This window comes from Ailuropoda melanoleuca, chromosome 8, assembly GCF_002007445.2.
Source record: "Ailuropoda melanoleuca isolate Jingjing chromosome 8, ASM200744v2, whole genome shotgun sequence".
Lineage (NCBI taxonomy): Eukaryota > Metazoa > Chordata > Mammalia > Carnivora > Ursidae > Ailuropoda > Ailuropoda melanoleuca.
Genome location: NC_048225.1, coordinates 18,619,908 through 18,638,326, shown reverse-complemented (window position 1 = coordinate 18,638,326; position 18,419 = coordinate 18,619,908). Strand labels below are relative to the sequence as shown.

At 45.3% G+C, this 18,419-nt stretch overlaps 1 protein-coding gene across 2 annotated transcripts in view; it reads right to left on the bottom strand.

Annotated features, from left to right (window-relative positions):
• GRAMD1B (GRAM domain containing 1B) overlaps window positions 1–16,398 on the bottom strand; it is a 227,666-nt gene extending 211,268 nt beyond the window's left edge. Inside the window, exon 1 of one of the 2 annotated variants that reach the window (XM_034666001.1) lies at window positions 16,070–16,398. In XM_034666001.1, the coding sequence (XP_034521892.1) occupies window positions 16,070–16,095 (26 nt within the window). In that variant the 5' untranslated portion in view covers window positions 16,096–16,398. Of the gene's footprint in view, window positions 1–8,327; window positions 8,347–16,069 lie in introns of those variants that run through there. The other variant, XM_034666004.1, reaches the window with a different exon arrangement.
• Between the last annotated feature and the right edge of the window lie 2,021 nt (window positions 16,399–18,419).

The following is an 18,419-nucleotide window of genomic DNA, read 5'->3' as shown; positions in this document are numbered from 1 at the left end:
GTGTTCTCTCTCTGTCTCTCTCTCTCTCCTCAAATAAATAAAAATAAAAAAATAAAATAAAATAAAAATCAATGTGTATACACACACGTGCATGTGCATACACATATGTTCCTGGGTGGATGAATCTTTGTGTCAAATTTTCTTTCTTTCTTTCATTCATCCATCCATCCATCCATCCATTCATTCATTCATTCATCCATTCATTCATACAAAACAGAAAGGCTTCAGTAATCCAAAAGTCCCAGGTCACAACAATGGAAAACTAAAGAAAAACAGTCAAATAGACAGAAATGTAAGGGGTTGCAAACAAGCTCAACCAGAAACCCATCTGTTTGAGAAAAGAGAAGCTCCAGCAATATACTGACAATCACTGACACCCAGTCACCACAATAGCAGAGAGGTATACGGATGATAAAGGCTTATGGTTTAAGGATAGAGAACTCAGTGGGGAGTATGGAAAGGATGTAATAACTGTGCCAGTACAATCATCCAGTGTTTGAAAGTTCTACCCATCCAGTTATTGTTAGAACACAATGCCACAAAATCCCAGGGGACAGAAGAGTTCCCTTGGTTATATCCTTCATTTCCAATGTCTTCAACTTCTTCCTCTGTCCATGTCCTAGAGCTTCAAATATGGTTTTGCCCATTTTGAGGGGAAAAAAATCCCAAACTTTGATCGATTCTGTGCCCCTGCTGTTATTATCTTTTTCTCCTTTGGCTGAACTGAACTTATAAAACGAGCAGTCTCTACTGCTGTGACGATCATCTCTGTCTCCTGCAATAAGGTTATTGTCCCCAGCACACCACTGGAATGTGTTCTCTACCATCACTGATAGACCAATCATCAAATTTAATCATCACATTCAAAAGCATCAAATCTTAGTCTGTAATCTCATCTTCTCTTTAACACCCACAACCCCTTTCCCTCTGTACTTTCTTCACACTCTCCTTCTGAGCATCGGAGACATAACAGCAGCCTAATTCCCAATCTGTCCTTCTTTGACTTTCCTTCTTCCCCTCGTCCCTAAACATGGCCATTCTCCAAACAGATAAATAGATGTTTTCGTCAGAGGAATGCCCACCCTCCAATGTGGAGTCCAGAAAAACCTGGGGCAGGGGGACAGGACAGAGATAACTAGTTTAGAACTTTTTCAGAGAAGGTTTTGAAATCCACCCATAGCTCCCAGACTAATGATTGTAAACTTTGTGTCTACAAGATAAAGTCCCAGCTCCTGAACTTGGTATCGGTAACGCTCTACTCTACCTTTTCAACCTCATCTCTTATTCTTCCCCTATAGAATACCTCCATATAGTAGACATATTCAAATATCTGTTGACCAAACAGATGAGTACACAAATACCTCATTCCTGGGTAACTCTACCCACCCCCACCACCCGTCACCCTTCACCCTTCAACAATATAACGTGCCTTGTACTTGCTCATTTTTAGGGTTTGTTCATATCACTTTCCTCATGTGAAATGCTTTTCCTCTTGATTTTCCATCTATGTAAATCTTGTCCACTGTTCCAGAACAGGCCCAGTGTGAATCTCACCTTCTTCAAGACCTCTTCCTTACTAATATATCACTATGTTCCACACATAGAGCATTTAGTGTATTGTTAATTATTTTTAAAATGTATTTAGCGAATTGTTAATTATTTTTAAAATGACTTCTTGCCCAACAACATTTGCAGCCACGAGGGAATGGGAAGTATCTTATGCCTCTTTGTACCCCCACCCCCATAAACCTAATAAAGTAGCTTAGATAAGAAGATGCCTGGTAAATAGTTTCTGACAGTTTGGTTTCATGTAACATAGCTGTATTGGAAGATGGGGCTTGAAATCAGAGCTCTTAACACTAGTAAAATAACGCTGAAAGGTCACTGTTCCCTAAGTCTTGGTTTCCTTATCTGTAAAATTGAGAAATTAATAATACTGACTCATGGTGGTGGTATGAGCTAAGTGAGATCATGAATGTACTGTGCTTAGGACAGCATTTGGCACATGGGAGAAGTTTCAGTAAAAGATTACAGATAATGACGATGAAGATGATGATGATTCTTCAGATAGAGATTAGGCCTGGTGAAATGAATATCTTTTACTGGAACCCTATGACTACTCTGAAGGAAGCTCACTCATGGAAAGGACATTGGGGAAGACAGATGCCATCACGCCCTACCTGAGCTACAGCAACCCAGCAACAGAACCTTAAATTATGTTTTAATACAGCTCGTTTCTGGGCGTGTTTCTTCCACATCTGTCACCCCATGATCTGAGCAGTAAGCACACAGTGAGAGCACATCTGTCACCCCATGATCTGAGCAGTAAGCACACAGTGAGAGCCCGTCAGCTTTATACTGGAGTGATTTAGAAATAAGAGCAGAGGGTCACTGTCTGTTGCTTTGCAATAATTTAACCAAATGGCAGATAAGTGTAGCACGAGGCTATTATCAAAACAAAACATGAAGGTTGTCATGCCTGTGGGGTCAGCGATCTGAAGGATGCCAAGACTGTTTTTAACTTGCCCTTCCTGCGTTAGACGTGAGCGAGGCTGCTCTCCAGCTTTTATTCCAAAGATAGTAAATCTGTGGTAAGAAATCTCTGGACCTTAATGATACCCATGTTTGAGAGATGGCTCCTTGAAACTCTGGACTGTGGTTTCAGTTAAAAGTTCAACAGAGACAGTGGTTGATTATGGGGGAGGAAGGTGGCTGTAAGTAGCAGAGTCATGTTTACTTTGCATTACCATTTTTTATCTCCAAGACTCAACAACAAAACGGCCTACCTTGGAAGATGTGATTTGGTTTGACTGTGGCAGGGGAGAATCGGACAGACAAAACACAGAATTACTGAATGATGATTTAAGAACAGACAGCAACAATAACACAGATAACATAGGGACAATCCAAATGACAACATAGTTTAACATTTTGGAAGCAGGTAGAGCATTTGAACAGACCAGGAAAATAGTGTTAGCCTAGGGACCACTGACACAGTGAGACACCTACACATCTCCCACTTCTCTTCACGGCTAGCACGTCTGAGCACACACTCAGTAAAGCTATTAACATGGATGACTACATGGCTGTTAACGGATATTTTGTCCAGATGGGATTCTCCCTGGGGAAAGCAAAATCAGAGAGCAAAATAATCAGCAAATAAGAAATAATTCTCCACAATGACCATGACTTCTGTATAGCTTAACTCTCAGGGACCTCAAGCTCTGGCAAAAAGAGCCTGTATGATTTCTGTCTGGGCTCTACAATATAATTTATCAACTCATGTTCCACAGAGTCAGAGACAAGAAACTAGGAAATTTGCTCAGAGGACTTCCATAATTTTCTTTTTCTTTTTTTTAAAGATTTTGTTCATTTATTTGAGAGAGAGAGAAGGAGACGGAGAGAGAGAGGGAGAGCAAGCAGGGGGAGGGGCAGAGAGAGAGGGACAAGCAGACTTCACACTTAGCGTGGAGCCCGACATGGGCCTTGATCTCATGACCCTGAGATCATGACTTGAGCCAAAATCAAGAGACAGATGCCTAACCAACTGAGCCATCCCAGTGCCTCAACTTCTGTAATATTTTTATGAGCAGCTTCATTGGTTCCCAGTCATTTTCTTATGGATGGTCAAATGATCTTCTCCCATCTACATAGGTAAGACATTTACCATGGAGATTCCCTTCTTCCTAAGTATGTTTTTTGCCCTTTTCCAGTATGCCTGTCCTGTGGAGTGACAAAAATCCCAGAGTTAGGGGTGCCTGGGTGGCACAGCAGTTAAGCGTCTGCCTTCGGCTCAGGGCGTGATGCCGGCGTTATGGGATCGAGCCCCACATCGGGCTCCTCCGCTATGAGCCTGCTTCTTCCTCTCCCACTCCCCCTGCGTGTTCCCTCTCTCGCTGGCTGTCTCTATCCCTGTCAAATAAATAAATAAAATCTTAAAAAAAAAAAATCCCAGAGTTAGGGGTACTTGCTTAGTACCAGCTTCTGCAACCCTAGGCATCTTTTTTTTTTTTTAGTTTTATTTATTTATTTGACAGAGACAGAGAGAGCATAAGCAGGGGGAACAGGAGAGGGAGAAGCAGGCTTCCCGCTGAGCAGTGAGCCTGATGTGGGGCTGGATCCCAGGACCCTGAGATCACGACCTGAGCCAAAGGCAGATGCTTAACCAACTGAGCCACTCAGGCGTCCCAACACTAGGCAACTAATCTACCAAACTGATCAATAAGGCCCAGAGCAATGACATGGGAGTGCTTCCACTTCCTCCAAAAGGGCAAACACCGGCTCAGGTTTCCCTGCTAGGGCAGGCCACACACAGAGTCTGTGTCATACCTTAGCAGGCCAGAAGCCAGGTGACAGTGACTGGCAGTCAGGGAAATCCATGCCCACATTGTGGTAAATTCATCCACACCATCAAATCTTCTACCTATAAGATCAGGTAACCCTACTGTCGCTCTGTGTGGTTCTGTCCTCTCAGCTGTATAAGAAACCAATTATGTTTTAGAAAGGGTCAGTTCTCAGTACCAACTCAAATCTTAGGGGCACCTGGGTGGCTCACTCAGTTAAGTGTCCGACTCTTGGTTTCAGCTCAGGTCATGATCTTGGGGTCATGAGACTGAGCCCCGCATCAGGCTCCACACTCAGTGCAGAGTCTGCTTGGGATTCTCTCTCTCCCTCTGTCCCTCCCCCTGCACATGCGTGCTTTCCCTCTCTCTAAAATAAAAATGAATAAATAAAACCTTTAAAACCCAAATCTTTGCCTGTTAACAGAGGATGACATTTTATAAACAATCAGAAGATCAATTTTTATTTGTGCACGAGTTTTAAATGTGTAGTGGTAAAGCAAAGTTTACCCATTCAAATTACTCTCCCTTATGCACACACCCACCATACAATGAAGGAAGGGTGCAATCAACTCAGCCCCTAGTTCATCCAGCGGGTACGAAATGAAAACCTTACAAGATAATCGGTATATAGGGCAAACTGAGGACCAGAGAACTTTACATCCTGCCCCCACAAGCTGTCACCTAAGTGGAACACCATTCAACTCAAAATATCACCTCAAAATATTCTCCTCCAGCAACTGGAGATTAAATTGCTAACACAAATTCTATCTCAAGAAGTGAGGGGGGCGGGGGTGCTAGTCCCAGATCTGCCACCAACCAAATGTATGGACTTAGATGATTGATTTTTCTCTGGGCTTCATTTTCCTCATCTGTAAAAGGTTAAATGAGACCATTCTAAGCTCCTAAACAGCCAAGAATCCATAAAAGTGAAACTACAGAAGGCAACAGACATCTTAATTCTTAATATTTCTTATCCAGAGCTCACCATAAAGCTAAGTAATGACTGAATCATTAGAAGGCCACATTGACAGATTATTGCCTGGGCAATTGTGTTTGCTGTCTACACTGAAGCCCTGCATTTAATCCGCCACTGTAACAGCCTTGGAGAAAACCAGAACTGGCTGTAAGGAAGGACAGCAGACTGACCTAGAAAGGATGTTTTAAAACCTTGCTTCAGTGCTTTGTAATTGAGGTGAACAAACAAACAGGCAGATAAAACACAGCTGAAACATTTTTTCCTGACTTCTAAAGCTTTTTTCTTTCTTTCTTTTTGGATGACACCAGTTGTTCACAGATACCTAGGGATTGTGTTTTTTGGGGTTTTGTGTGCAGAACAGAGACATGCAGTTGCACCAAACTACGGACGTTGTGATGATCCAGCTGACAATACCTAGAAACAGGGAGCCCAAGGCTGAGTCTGGGGGTGGGAGGTGGGGGGCGGGTGGAGACCGAGCATAGAACTCTAACAGGAACAAGTCAGAAAGGGCCAGACAGGCAGGGCTCATCACCTGCTGGAGCTGTTCCCTCAATGACAAAAAGATCCTTTGTCTGCCTCAGCAGGCCCATCATATGCTTAGCTTAGCTTCAGTGACAACACTGGGAGGAAGCACACGGCCCAGTGGTGAATCAGCCCCTCTGATATGCCAGATTGGAAGAAAATGGAAGCCATTATGTTACCTGGCTGGAATGGTGTGTGGGGAATGGCCCAGAAAATTCACTTTTTGAACCTAAAAGTTCATGAACTGAGAAACAGAAAATGTTCTCTGGAAGGGATACATTTATTTTAAGCTACTAATGACATAAAATAAAATAAAATAAAATAAAATAAAATAAAATAAAATAAAATAAAATAAAATAAAATAAAATAATAAAGCCCGTTAAAACAAAACAAAACAAAACAAAACAAAACAAAACAAAACAAAACAAATCAAATCTGTGGCTTGGACTTTCAAAAGTACCAGATGGAAAGAGCCTACAGTCACATGTTTTAGATATTCTTCAAAATACCTGTTGATTGGGCTCTGCACCTGGTGGACGCAGACACAAGGAGTCATCTAGCACAGCACTCTGTTCCCAGTGAGGCCACACCTAACTCACCCCAGCAAATGGATGGGGACCATCCAAGGTGCAATTTCACAGCCCTTCTTGGTCACCCACCCAACAACAAACAACTCCATCTTTTGATAATACAAATAAGACAATGCCAATTTAAAGGAGGGGGTCACTGACAAGCATCCTGCTTGAAACCACCTTTTAGCCCAATGTCAACCCCAAAATCTCAAAGAACCTCTGAGATCTTCACAATCTCAACCTCCCTTAAATCCCTTCTCTGTCTTCTCCCAGTTTATCTGCCCCCTTCTGGCTTTACTCTCCTTGAAGTCCCTTTCCTCAAGTCTCAACAGCACTCTCAAGGCCTCGTGGCTTTGCCAACCCCATGTGATGCATCTCCTCCCCAAGAGAACCCCAACCAGCTGCTCGCTCTGCCCGGCTCCCAGGGAGGCGGAGGATGGAGGCAATGACGCCTCCGCAGAGTATGTTTTCCAGCTTCAACAGGCGTCAGCTCTATAGGGAAATCTTTCTGCTTGTCCGAAGTCAGTTATTTTGACGCTCTGAAAGTTTCCCATTCTTCTTTACCTCACTTTCTACTCTACTCTCAGAAGATGATTTCACCTCTTCTTCACAGAGGAAGGAGAAGTTACTACTTGAAGCTACTGTCAGTGGTTCTTTACACCTGCACTTCTGAAAGTAACACCTTTTGCTGATTTCCAATCTCCTCCAAAGAAAGGGGCATTCTTTCTCTCCCCTTGCAAGGTTTTAATGAAAATGAAATAAATCAGTAAACATAAAATACCTAGCACGATGCTTGGTATAAATACTGGTAACCTTCCATTCTTCCCTCTACAAATTTAATCCCCGCCTTGTTTTTTGCTAGATTCTGTTACCTTCTGGGCTCTTTTTTTTTTTTTTTTAAGCTTCTGAGTTCTTAAGAACTCTGCTCTCTTAGCTGTCTCTTCTCTTCCTATTATCTTCAATCCCTCCCTTTCTATCTAGCAGTTTCCTTTTTATTGAAAAGCATATTCAAGTGACTCCCCCCTTCTTAAAAAATCTTTTCATTCTTACTTCTAGGTTGTCGTGTCCTCCTCTTACTCAAATATTGAGAACAGTGCTCCAGAACTCTCTGTTGCCTTCAAGTCCTATGCTCTGGGCAATGTTACTAGCTTGCTCTCATCTCCTTTTCCTTCATAATTTCATTGTGAAAAAACTTCCCAATTTTTGCTAACTTTACAAATGAAACTCGTTATATCTCTACCCTAGTCGCTTCTTTTCAATTCTCATTCTGCTCAAATTTTGCTCTCTTTACCTTCTCTTTCAACTATGCTTCTTTTCTGGTACTTCACATCTCAGTTTATGACCAATGGCCCAGTTCAGAGGACATCCAGCAAGAACGTTACTGACCTATGGCTCCTCCTCTTCCTTCCCTCAGCCTCCACCATCCACCTGCTACTACCTCTTGAGGACCCCTTTTTAAACTAATTCTCAAAGCTGGATATTCCTTTCCAACCTTTCCTGCCCGATTTCAGACGCCCATCAAATCCCACCTGGACTACTCAGCAGCCCCTTTACAGCACCTGGCCTTTGGATTCGCCCTGTTTCTGTTAACCCTCCGCATGGCTGCCGGCTACTTTTCTAAAAAACCAAATCTGTTCTTGCCCTCCTGTTGAAAAACGTCTTGGCTCCCAGTCGCTTCCGTTAAGTACAAGCCGAATGAAGTGGACCGTCATGATCTGACTCCAGCTCGCTGTTCCAGGCTTGCCACCTCACCTTCTAGAAGGTTTTGTCCCTCTCCATCTGGAACGTGGCTACTTGCCCGTTAAAACCCAGCTCAAATATAACCTTTTCTGAACAAGCTTTCTCAGGCTGATTGACCTGGGCTGTTCTGCTCACTGCTCTGGACTTGGTGTTACCACGCCACCTTATTCTTACCTCTTTAGGGCCGTTAACAAGTTGTCTTTGACTCATCGACTTCATCCTCCTTACTAGAAACCATGAGCTCTTTGAAGAAAGAATCATCTTATGCAACTCTGCATCCTCAAAACTCAACTGGTTTCTTGTTTGACAGGCATTGCTTGCAAGAATATAAGAGGGGATGTGGTTAAAAAAAATATGACAGAAACAAACAAGAACAGAATAAAATTGGGGTAAGAACATGTTACATCCTGTCCACAGCTGGTAGAGACACAGCAGTAGAAAAGAACAAAAGATCAGAACACTTCATCAGTGCCCTGGAAAACCTAGATTCCAATCCATCAACTCATTTCCCTACACTGCTCACAGAGGAATGGACCCCACAAAAAGTGCAAAGGTCTGGATTCTTTGCTCTCCCATTTCGGTCTTGTTTGTACCACTTTTTATCCTCTCCCAAGATCAGTTCTCAAAACTTGATCGCAGCCCCATGATTTTAATGCAGGTATACAAGACAGCCCAAAAGCTCAAACCCTAAATTAAATTTGGCTGTTGCTAAGAGAGATCAGGCTTCAGGTAGAAAAACTGAAACCTAGCACTAGCACTGAACTCTGGTTCCTATGGCACCTAGACATGTTGAGAATGATCATATTTTAGGAGAAAAAAAAGAGAATAGATGAAATTAATTTTTAAAACTCAGTTTTATAAATCCTCTCCTCTCATCCATGTTTGGGCAAACACTCTAAGAACACAGACCTACAGTCCCTGCTAACTTGTTCCTGCTTCTTGACAAGCCAAAATATATCATTGGCTTGGGTTGGTCTGACTGCTAAATAAAGCCATCAGCACAGTCTGATTTACCTGGGTTTGCGCTTTTTCAGACAAATAGCAGGAAGCTCATGCATGTAAAACACCAGCCAGGACCAGAAATTAACACTCTCTATTGACTGTTGCCAACTGGGTTCAAATGGAGGGAATGGCCTCAGCCAACATGAAGAAAGATCTCAAAAGACAGATTTTCAGAGATTTGAATCCTAAGGGACTTGCCTCAGCTCTCTTTTGGAAGTGCCAGTTTCCCTCAAATTCTCCTATACTTTCTTTGTCTTACAGAAATTTGTTTAGCCACTGGTTCCACTGGAACAGGCTAGGGGGCAGGATTCTTCCTTCAAGGTAATCTACAAGAGAAGGAGGGATATCGCAGTTATAAGGAGTAGGTATAATGCCAACTTTCATTCAGCATTTCTTTGACTTAAATGTCAAGAAAATTTGGCAGTGATTAACATACCAAAACATAAAAGGAAGGCAGGAAGTACCAAAGAAATAGTCCACTTCTTTGTTCTAAAGCCCTTTAATTAGGTCTGCATAGGTATCTGTATTTTAAGAAATCCTTTTGTGTTCCAGCTACAAGGAGACACTTGTATACCCCTTACCCACAGAAATAAAGACCTAATGACAGATCATGGGAGAGGCTATGAGAAAAATGAGGACATTGAAAATTTAGGGTGGGATCCACAAGAGAAAGAATGGTATCACAGTATTCAAGAGCAGTGTTTAAGAATAGATCACAGTATTTAAAAATAGAACATTGGTTTAAGTTCTAACTCTACTACCTCCGGCCGTGATCTTGGACATGGTGTCTGTACGTCCTGGTCTCTGCAACTATAAAATGCAGATAATAATAATTCTGCATAACAAAGAGCTCTATGCTCAGTAACATATAATACCAATGGTATTTCAGCAGTAATAAAAATAATAATAATGAAGGGTTCAAGATGCTTTTTAACTGTCCATACTGGTATGAGCTGGCTAACTATGTCATCCTCACCAAGAAGGGGGAAACTTTTGGATAAAGACTTTGTGTAAGCTCTCTACTTCCAAACAAATTGAAAAGCTCATTCTGGGTGTTCATTTAAATAAAGACTTAAGAATAAAGAGGCTCAGAGTCCAAGTATAGAAGTCTGGGGACAACATATGACCAAGCAATGATGGGGACGTTCACTTCTGGCTCCAGTGGCTATGGGACAGAACTGTGCAATCATGCACCATTGGGCTGAGAGACCTGAGTGATGGACAGAGGCTTTACACCTGGGAGGCCATCCTTTGAACTTGACAGTAGTAAAGGTAAGTCCTGACTTGGGTTTATCTTTTTTCCCTTTTTCTCCTAGATGCATAAAAGTTTCCTTGGCTACAAAGCCATGCCATACAAACTGCCTGAACCAGATAGCCAGGAAGAAAGAACGTGGAGAGAAAACACACATGGATGCTCCACTGGAGGGAAGGGAAGGAAACTGGCTTCTGCGTCTGTCTTAATAGACTGTCAATCCTTCATTTCCTTGGGCCTTGGAACATACACCCATATGGCTCATGTCAATGCTTTCAATCGCTCTCTGCGTCAGAGACGGAGATACCTTTTTATAGTCACTGCAGGGAAGATTCTCTGACTAGTAAGCCTGTTTGGTTCTGGAGGGAACGATCAGCCTCTACGAGGCTAGCCAGCAGAAAGAAGAGCTCCTTCTGAGTCACTCTGTCCGATCCATTGCTCTTTTTGAAGTCAGAACTGATTCAACAGCAGTCTTGCTATCCAGCCTCTATTGCTGGATTTGTCAAAACAGCACTGTAGAGGTTAACAGGTGGAGAATCAGATAAACATTCAATGTTCAAGGCAAAAGAGCCCACAAATACCCTATTAAACACCAATATGTGCACGGCAGTGACAAGCCTTTTGAAGAGTCTTGCTTTTTTACATCTACCCAACCAACCTTGTCTTATTAATTGGTCCCCTTAACAGGCATTGTTGTTTTTCTTTACTCCAAAAAAATGGTTATGTGCCAGGGGCATGCATTTAATTGCTACTAAATCTCCTGGGACTTAAGGAACTAAGTCCATGTCTAAACCAACAAGAGTATCTGCTCTGAGTTCTAACCACGTACAAGATGCACAGCGTCCTTTTCTTGCTGCCTAAGCACTGTAACACCAGCACACATGAACTTCCCTGAGCAGGCCAACAAAGAGGGTGAGTGCCCAGACTCTAAGCAGGGCTTCCACTCGGGGCAAGTTCAGCCAAAATGAACACTTTATTTAGCATTTAGTGAGACCTCCAGGGAAAAATGGACCAAGAAGTCTCACAAAGGCTGGAATCAAACCCAGTGCCAAAAAAAAATAGTATGAGAGAGGAAATGCTAAGCTCCTCCAGAATCCAGTTAACTGGAATTCTTCCTGCTAACAAGCCCAACCAAGCCAGAGAACAAGGTTCCTTTTTGGCTTCTGCCCACCCTCATCAAAGCAGCTCTTCATAGGCTGTTATCAAAGCCCGACTTCTCTGGAGGATGCCTTCTTATCTGATTACATGGAATATTATGCTAAATATTCAGCCATGCCGGCACTGGCTGTGTGGGTGTGCTGGATAAAATCTTCATGAACACGCCATCACAGGGTCATTTGTTTAATTTCAATTCTGCAAAATGTAAAAATAGAAGGAGCTGCCGTGGAGGGCTGAGGCTTGACAGCTTCCATGAGAAGGCTCCAGGAGCACAAAACCATGCTGCTCGGCTGGATCCCTGGCTTTCTTCCTCTGCCAGAGGAAAACGGGGAGAGAATGAAGCTGCAAGCAAGGTACTGCCTTCACTTCTCTTCTCTCTTCTCCTCTTTCACCTTCTCTTGCACTTAGTCTCTGCATTCCCTTCTACTCCATCAGCTTCCTCTCTCTGCTGCCCTGTCCTCCCCTCCGGCATCATTTTTATTCTTTTTCTCCTTCCCCAGGGACCCTGTTTGCCCCAACAGTCTCTCCTAGGCCATGCTCGCCTTCTGGAGCAGCTGGGTTCCAGGCTCCCCAGGTCTCACAGACTTTTCTAGGAATTGCTTGTCTGTCCCATTCCCATCTCTATCCCCTTCCCCTTCCCCAGGTCCCAGACACTGAAAATGTGACAATGAGATTTCTGAGATCAATTAGATTAAGTAGGAGATGAGAAGTAGGAACTGCTTTTCTTCACGCCCCTTCATCTAGCCAAATAAGTTTATTACTCATTGAACTCTGCAACTCCTGGCAGGGGTCAGGGTGGGCAGACAGGTGGTACCTCCCTGGACTTGTGTTTTGGACAAATCAATTTTTAATTTTTTGAAGCTTTTTAAAAAAATAAATGCTCAAGTTTCACCCTCCATTTCTGATCTTTGAAGCCCACAGCCACCTCTGCATTGGCCTTACTACAATTGAGGCTCAGAAAGGGAAAATTTGTTTTACCAGGGGTTCCAGGGCTGGGCCAAAAGCCCACGTGGGTGCTGAGGGTGGAGAGATGTTTCCTGCTTCATGCCTATTGGGGTCAGAAAGGTCCCACTATTTGACCTAGTTTCAAACCAAAGCATTTGGGTTGTTTCTATTAATATGGCCATTAATATGCTGATGGAACTACCCATTCAGCTCATTCACTATGCCTAGAATGGTCTTCTGGCCTGTGGTGCCCATGAACGATAGGAGCTATCCTTCTCCCCTACTGTGAATGACCAGTGACTTTCTCTGAAGACACAACTTCATGGTTGGCTTGAGGAAAGCCTAACTGAAAAGGCAGTCAGCAGACCACTAACTCCCAGATTCATCGTCAGTCCACTCTAGACAAGAACTTACATTCCCATTATCATTCCCATCTTACAGATCTATACTTGAGTCCACTGCCAAGCGCTCCCCTCTCCAAAGAACTCGATTGCCACACATGCCAAATAAGGCTTCAGTAAGTGAAGGTGACCCTCCTAACAACATTAGCCTACTCAGGATCCCATTTCCTAACACACACACACACACACACACACACACACACACACACACACCCCTTTGCTATAACACTGTTTCCACCCTCCTGCCTCTTATCGGCAATGTTAATTCCTCGTGCAGATGGGCAATGCATACCCACTGCGTACAAAGCACAGTGGATACTAGGGCATCTCTTAGAAGCCAGAGCCTTGTATGCACCAAAATAAAGGGTATATGGAACACCGGCACTTAAAAGATACATGCAGTGTTTCTGCTTTGGGCACATTAGGGTTTTGGATCAAATCAAGGAAATGATGATTTTAGCACACAATTTGAAGAGTAATCATGCCTAGGCAGAAAATGAAATGTACCAATTCACAGATGCAAAAGGGGGAAAGGAGAGAGAGAAAGAAAAGATCCTGATCAAGCTGAAAGAACAATGAAAATCAAAACAGTATAAACTGTAGCAGGCACCCCCAAGAGATAGCAACCCCTCAGCAGGACAAGTGGAATGGGTGATCATTCATCGCAGAATTGTAAATAGCAGCCCAAAGAGCCACACTCCGCCTGGTGAAAGCAGCAGGCGGTGGGACCAGAGCAGTGAAAACCCCTCCGGAGTGCACCTGCAGTCCTGGGGCTGGTGGTTCAGGTTCAAGTGTACAGACTACAGATGTGTCTGATGGGGAAGCCCAGTCAGGGAACACAGTGAGCTCATCTGCAAAGACATGAAAGGACTGCTAAGGTCCAAAAGCAAAGGCTGGAATAAGGTGGTGGCAGGGATCACCTTTATAACGCAATCACCTTATAAAGATGTGATTCCTTTTCCTTTTATTTTTTTTAAAGATTTATTTGAGAGAGAGAGAGCACACAGAGGGAGAAGGAGAAGCGGACTCCCCACTGAGCAGAAAGCCTGAAGTGGGGCTCAGTCCCAGAACTCTGGGATCACGACCTGAGCCGAAGGCAGACACTTAACCAACTGAGCCACCCAGGCGCCCTAGAGATGTGATTTCATTCAAGGCCTGTGATCCTTGACTACAACTGGGCAAGAAACCGAGCAAGGCACTAATATCTGGTGACAGTGTCAAACTGGGGTACTATAGCAATACCCCAGTTTGGCTACATAATGGATCGGTTGCTTATACCAGTTTCTTTCCAACACTAACACCAAAGCCCAACCCCAAACCTCCACAACCAAACAACCTTTGTGTGTGGAGCAGGGAAACCAGAACTTCCGCGTAAACCTTGGAGACCTGGTTTCCTGAATACTGATGATGGTGATGACACCCAGCAGAGCTCTTGGCCCAAGTTGCAAGCTGAGGACAAGATCTGCTGGGCAAGTTACAAAGTAAATGCACCGAGGGGTGGGGGGTAGGGTTCAGGCAAACATGGGTGACCTCACCAGCAGCCTCACTGCACACTGTCAAAGGCAGGCGGTTTGTTTTGAGTATCGGGGGGCGGGGGAACATGGCTAGGGACAGCAGGTATAAGCCAGAGAGACGTGATCTTCAAGTAAGGAACAAAGGCAGAGGCACCGCTGAAGAGAGGGAATAAATGCTAGCCTCGCCCAGAGCATAAGACTGAACGGCTCACACAGGAGACATATCTTCGTATGTTGCCCTCTAACCTTCTAAATGCTGTCGAATGAAAAAGGTCAGGTCACACCACAACAGCCTGGATGCCTCTCTCTGATGTGCCTGCTCTATGGCGAGCCTCAAGATCAGACTAGGGGCTGAGTAGGACTTTGGGGTGGGGGATAGAAAGGCAGATTTCCCACTTGTTTCCAATATTGGCTTCCTGAGCTCAAAGAGAGAGCCTCAGTTGAAATATGCCCCTCTTGAAATGCCCCTAGTCAGAGAGCTCCTCCTCCATAAAACACTCTTTGTATCTCTGAGAGGTGATGTGCCCACATAAGCCCTGGCAGAGGAGACAGCTCAGCCCCCTGCACAAATTTCTTTATCGTCTCCCAGAGTAGTGGGAGTTTTACATCTGCTACTGTCATGAAAACATTTTATTATTTTTTTACAAGTCTTTTTTTTTTTTTTTTAACTTCCTTGGATAAAGCTAGGGCTCTTCCAAGTGGATGTGATGTGCACAATCTTTCCACCCCTCTTCAGTTCTGCTCACCCCCCACAACTGCTCCAGGCCCACCAGAACTCAGCCTGGGGGCGCACTATCAGGTACTTGTTCATATGTGGCCTTGGAGCAATGTGGCCTGCTAAAGGACTCCCCGAGGAATGAAGTTTCTCCAGGCAGGAGGCTGGCTGATGGGTGCAAACAAGTTGTTAGTGCTCTAACAACTTCATGCTAATGGCCACAACTTCTCCTCTCCTCATCTATTCCAGAAGGCTAAATCCATTTCTGGAATGGGACTCCATGCACCACTAGGTCCAAAGCAGGAGTTCCTCCAGTTACTAGACCTTCCACCTCTATTCTAGGAGGAAATTAGGAAAAGCAGAACCTCTCCCTAGTCTCACTAGGCATCTTCAGGTAAACCCCATGATGTCCACTTTGTCTTTCTCCCAAATCATGGACTTTTACAACATAAGGAAATAGGCATAAAATTGATGTGGGTAGCTTGGTGGGGGGAGGGGAGCACCACTCGAACAGGGAAAGCCAGTGCCCCCAGTAGGAACTTTTGCCAGAAAGCTGGAGAGGTGACTTGAACTCCCTACCACAGCCCTGCCCTCACCACTTGCCTAAGCACATCTCTAGAACTGAATGGAGAAAGAAGCCAGCTTAGCCATCTCTGGAAAATCGTGAGAGAGATAGTCTATCCCAGTGGTCTCCTGGGGACACCAGCTCTCAGGAGGGGACACCACAGCCAGGCCACAATCCATGTTAATAGCTTTACTGTGCCCTCTGGTAACTTTGAGGCTGCACTCAAGATTCAGAGAACAAACAGCACCCCTCACCCCCACACCAATGTTTCCACAGCCTCCAGGTTCCTCTGGCTTCCCCATCCTCACCCCGGCATCCACGTGTGGTCCTCCCAGGGCTGAGGAAGGTCGAGAGAAGTTCTTACCTGGGTCTGCTGGGAGAGGCACTCATGGGGCCCGCCGGTCGGGGCGCCCCAGCTGCTGCCTGCTGCTCACCGCATCTCCCCGGGAGCCCGGTTTTGCAAAGAGGACAGCCAGTCCCATCTGGAGCAGAGAGGAGGAGTGGAACCCGAGGACGCGAAGAGCGGAGGAGCCAAGCCCGGGTGGGGGCTGCAGCACAGCTCCCCGAGGGGCTCCGGGCTCGGGCACCGTGGGCGCAGGGACTGCGATCTGTATCCTGGAGGGGCGGGGTGGGAGGGTACAGGGGTGGTAGGCAGGCGGACGACTCCCCGACTCCCCGGGGTCCGAGGCTCCCCCTGGCTCTGCGCCCGCTGTCACCGCAGCGTGTCCCCACGGTCTATATATGCATTGCCCCCTCCCTGCCTCTGCGCTCCTCCCCGTGTCGTCCCGACTCTACCTCTGTGGTTTCCGCTCAAGGCTCAGTCCCCTCTCCCTCGCGTCCCCCCTCCTCTCCCTCCTTCCCTCACCCTCCCTCTCCGGGTGCAGCCTGCTGCCTGGATTCTCCCGGTGTTGTCTTCGCTCAGACATTTAGCACTGCAGTGCAACTCAGGGACACACAACCAGCCAGGTCCTTTAAAACCAACTGCTCCTTTAAAATCAGACCATCAAGTTTAGTGCGGAAATCAGCACCAGAAGCCTGGCTGCCTGGCGGCTAGAAGGGGATATTTGCCCATCTGGAAACCAGATCTCCCTGTTTCAGCAGAGCTGTAAGAACGGATGCAGGGAAGGCGAGTGGCATAGATCAGCGTGAGTCCACAGGTGACCTGCAGGGTCTTCGGGATGGGGTGGAATTCTGAGTTGAGAGAGTCCAAATCTGAGCACTACAAAGCAGGGTAGAACCGGAGGGGTCATTGGGTTTAAAGTGCTCATTTTGCAGAGAAAACCGATGCTCAGAGAGGTGCATTGACTGGTCCAGGGTCACACAGCTAGCTGGGAAGGAGACCTGAGTTATCGGATTGTCAGGACGCCCAAGTTTCCAAACCTAAAGATGAATAGTCCACACGGAGTGGCCCAGGAGGTAGCCTGTCAGTCTTCTTCATTCACTCTCGTCTCCTGCACCCATGTTCCTGGGAGGTCACCTGAGCCCATCAAGGAAAAATAATCAGCCAGTTTACAAGTTTACCGGTCTACTCTACCCAGAACCACTTCTTAAACCCTCCCTGCTTCCAGGAAGGCTGTGAAGACTGAAAAACCCCAAAGGCATAGCAATACTGAGGTCAACCCAAGGGGAAAGAACAAATCTTTGCTTATTGCTATCTTCCAGAAATCCAGCCAACAGGATCTGCTTGACGAAATTCCCATTTTCCACTTCCCATATTCCTCCTTCCTCTCTATCCTTCCCGGCATTCTGACCACTCTCTGACACAGAAAATTTCATATTACCCGCAAAAGAGAACACATTTTTCCCCATATGCTTCTTACATTGAAACTAAAATACTACCTTGTAGTGTCAACCTGTATCAAAGGGCTTTCTTACCAGAAGACCTGGGGCGGGGGGCAGGGGAAGGATTGTCATAGCATTAATTCCCATCCCATAAGATGTTATTATTGCTGGCAGAATCTTCCCATTCACAGGTGTCTGGCTTTGGGCATTTCATTTTTTTTTTTTTTTAGATTTTTATTTATTTGACAGAGATAGAGACAGCCAGTGAGAGAGAGAACACAAGCAGGGCGAGTGGGAGAGGAAGAAGCAGGCTCATAGCGGAGGAGCCTGATGTGGGGCTCGATCCCATAAAGCTGGGATCATGCCCTGAGCTGAAGGCAGACGCTTAACCTCTATGCCACCCAGGCGCCCTGGGCATTTCACTTTTTAAAAAAAATTTTATTTATTTTTGCGCGCGCGCGTGCTTGAGAGAGAGAGAGAGAGAACGAGTAAGGGGGAGGGGCAAAGGGAGAAGCAGGCTCCCCATTGAGCAGGGAGCCCAATGTGGGACTTAATCCCAGGACCCTGGGATCATGACCTGAGCCGAAGACAGACGCTTAACTGTCTGAGCCACCCAGGCACCCCAGGCATTTCATAACCCTAATGACAGAGCTCACCACAAACTGCTCCTCAGGACAATGGTATCAAGGGCCCCTTCCTGCTGGGTAGGTTCCAACATTTTGCACTTGTATACTCTCTTTTGGGAAGTTATGATACCTACTTCACACCATGTGCTTAAAGTAACAGAGAATGAGGAGACCTACCCTGGAGTTACACCATAAATCAGGAACAGTTCATTTGTCCAATGTGGTCATCAAAAAGCAGGGAGCAGAGTAGGAGTCTGAACCCTGAAGTGGGCACCCCAGCCCCACCCTTCACCAGCTCTATCAACT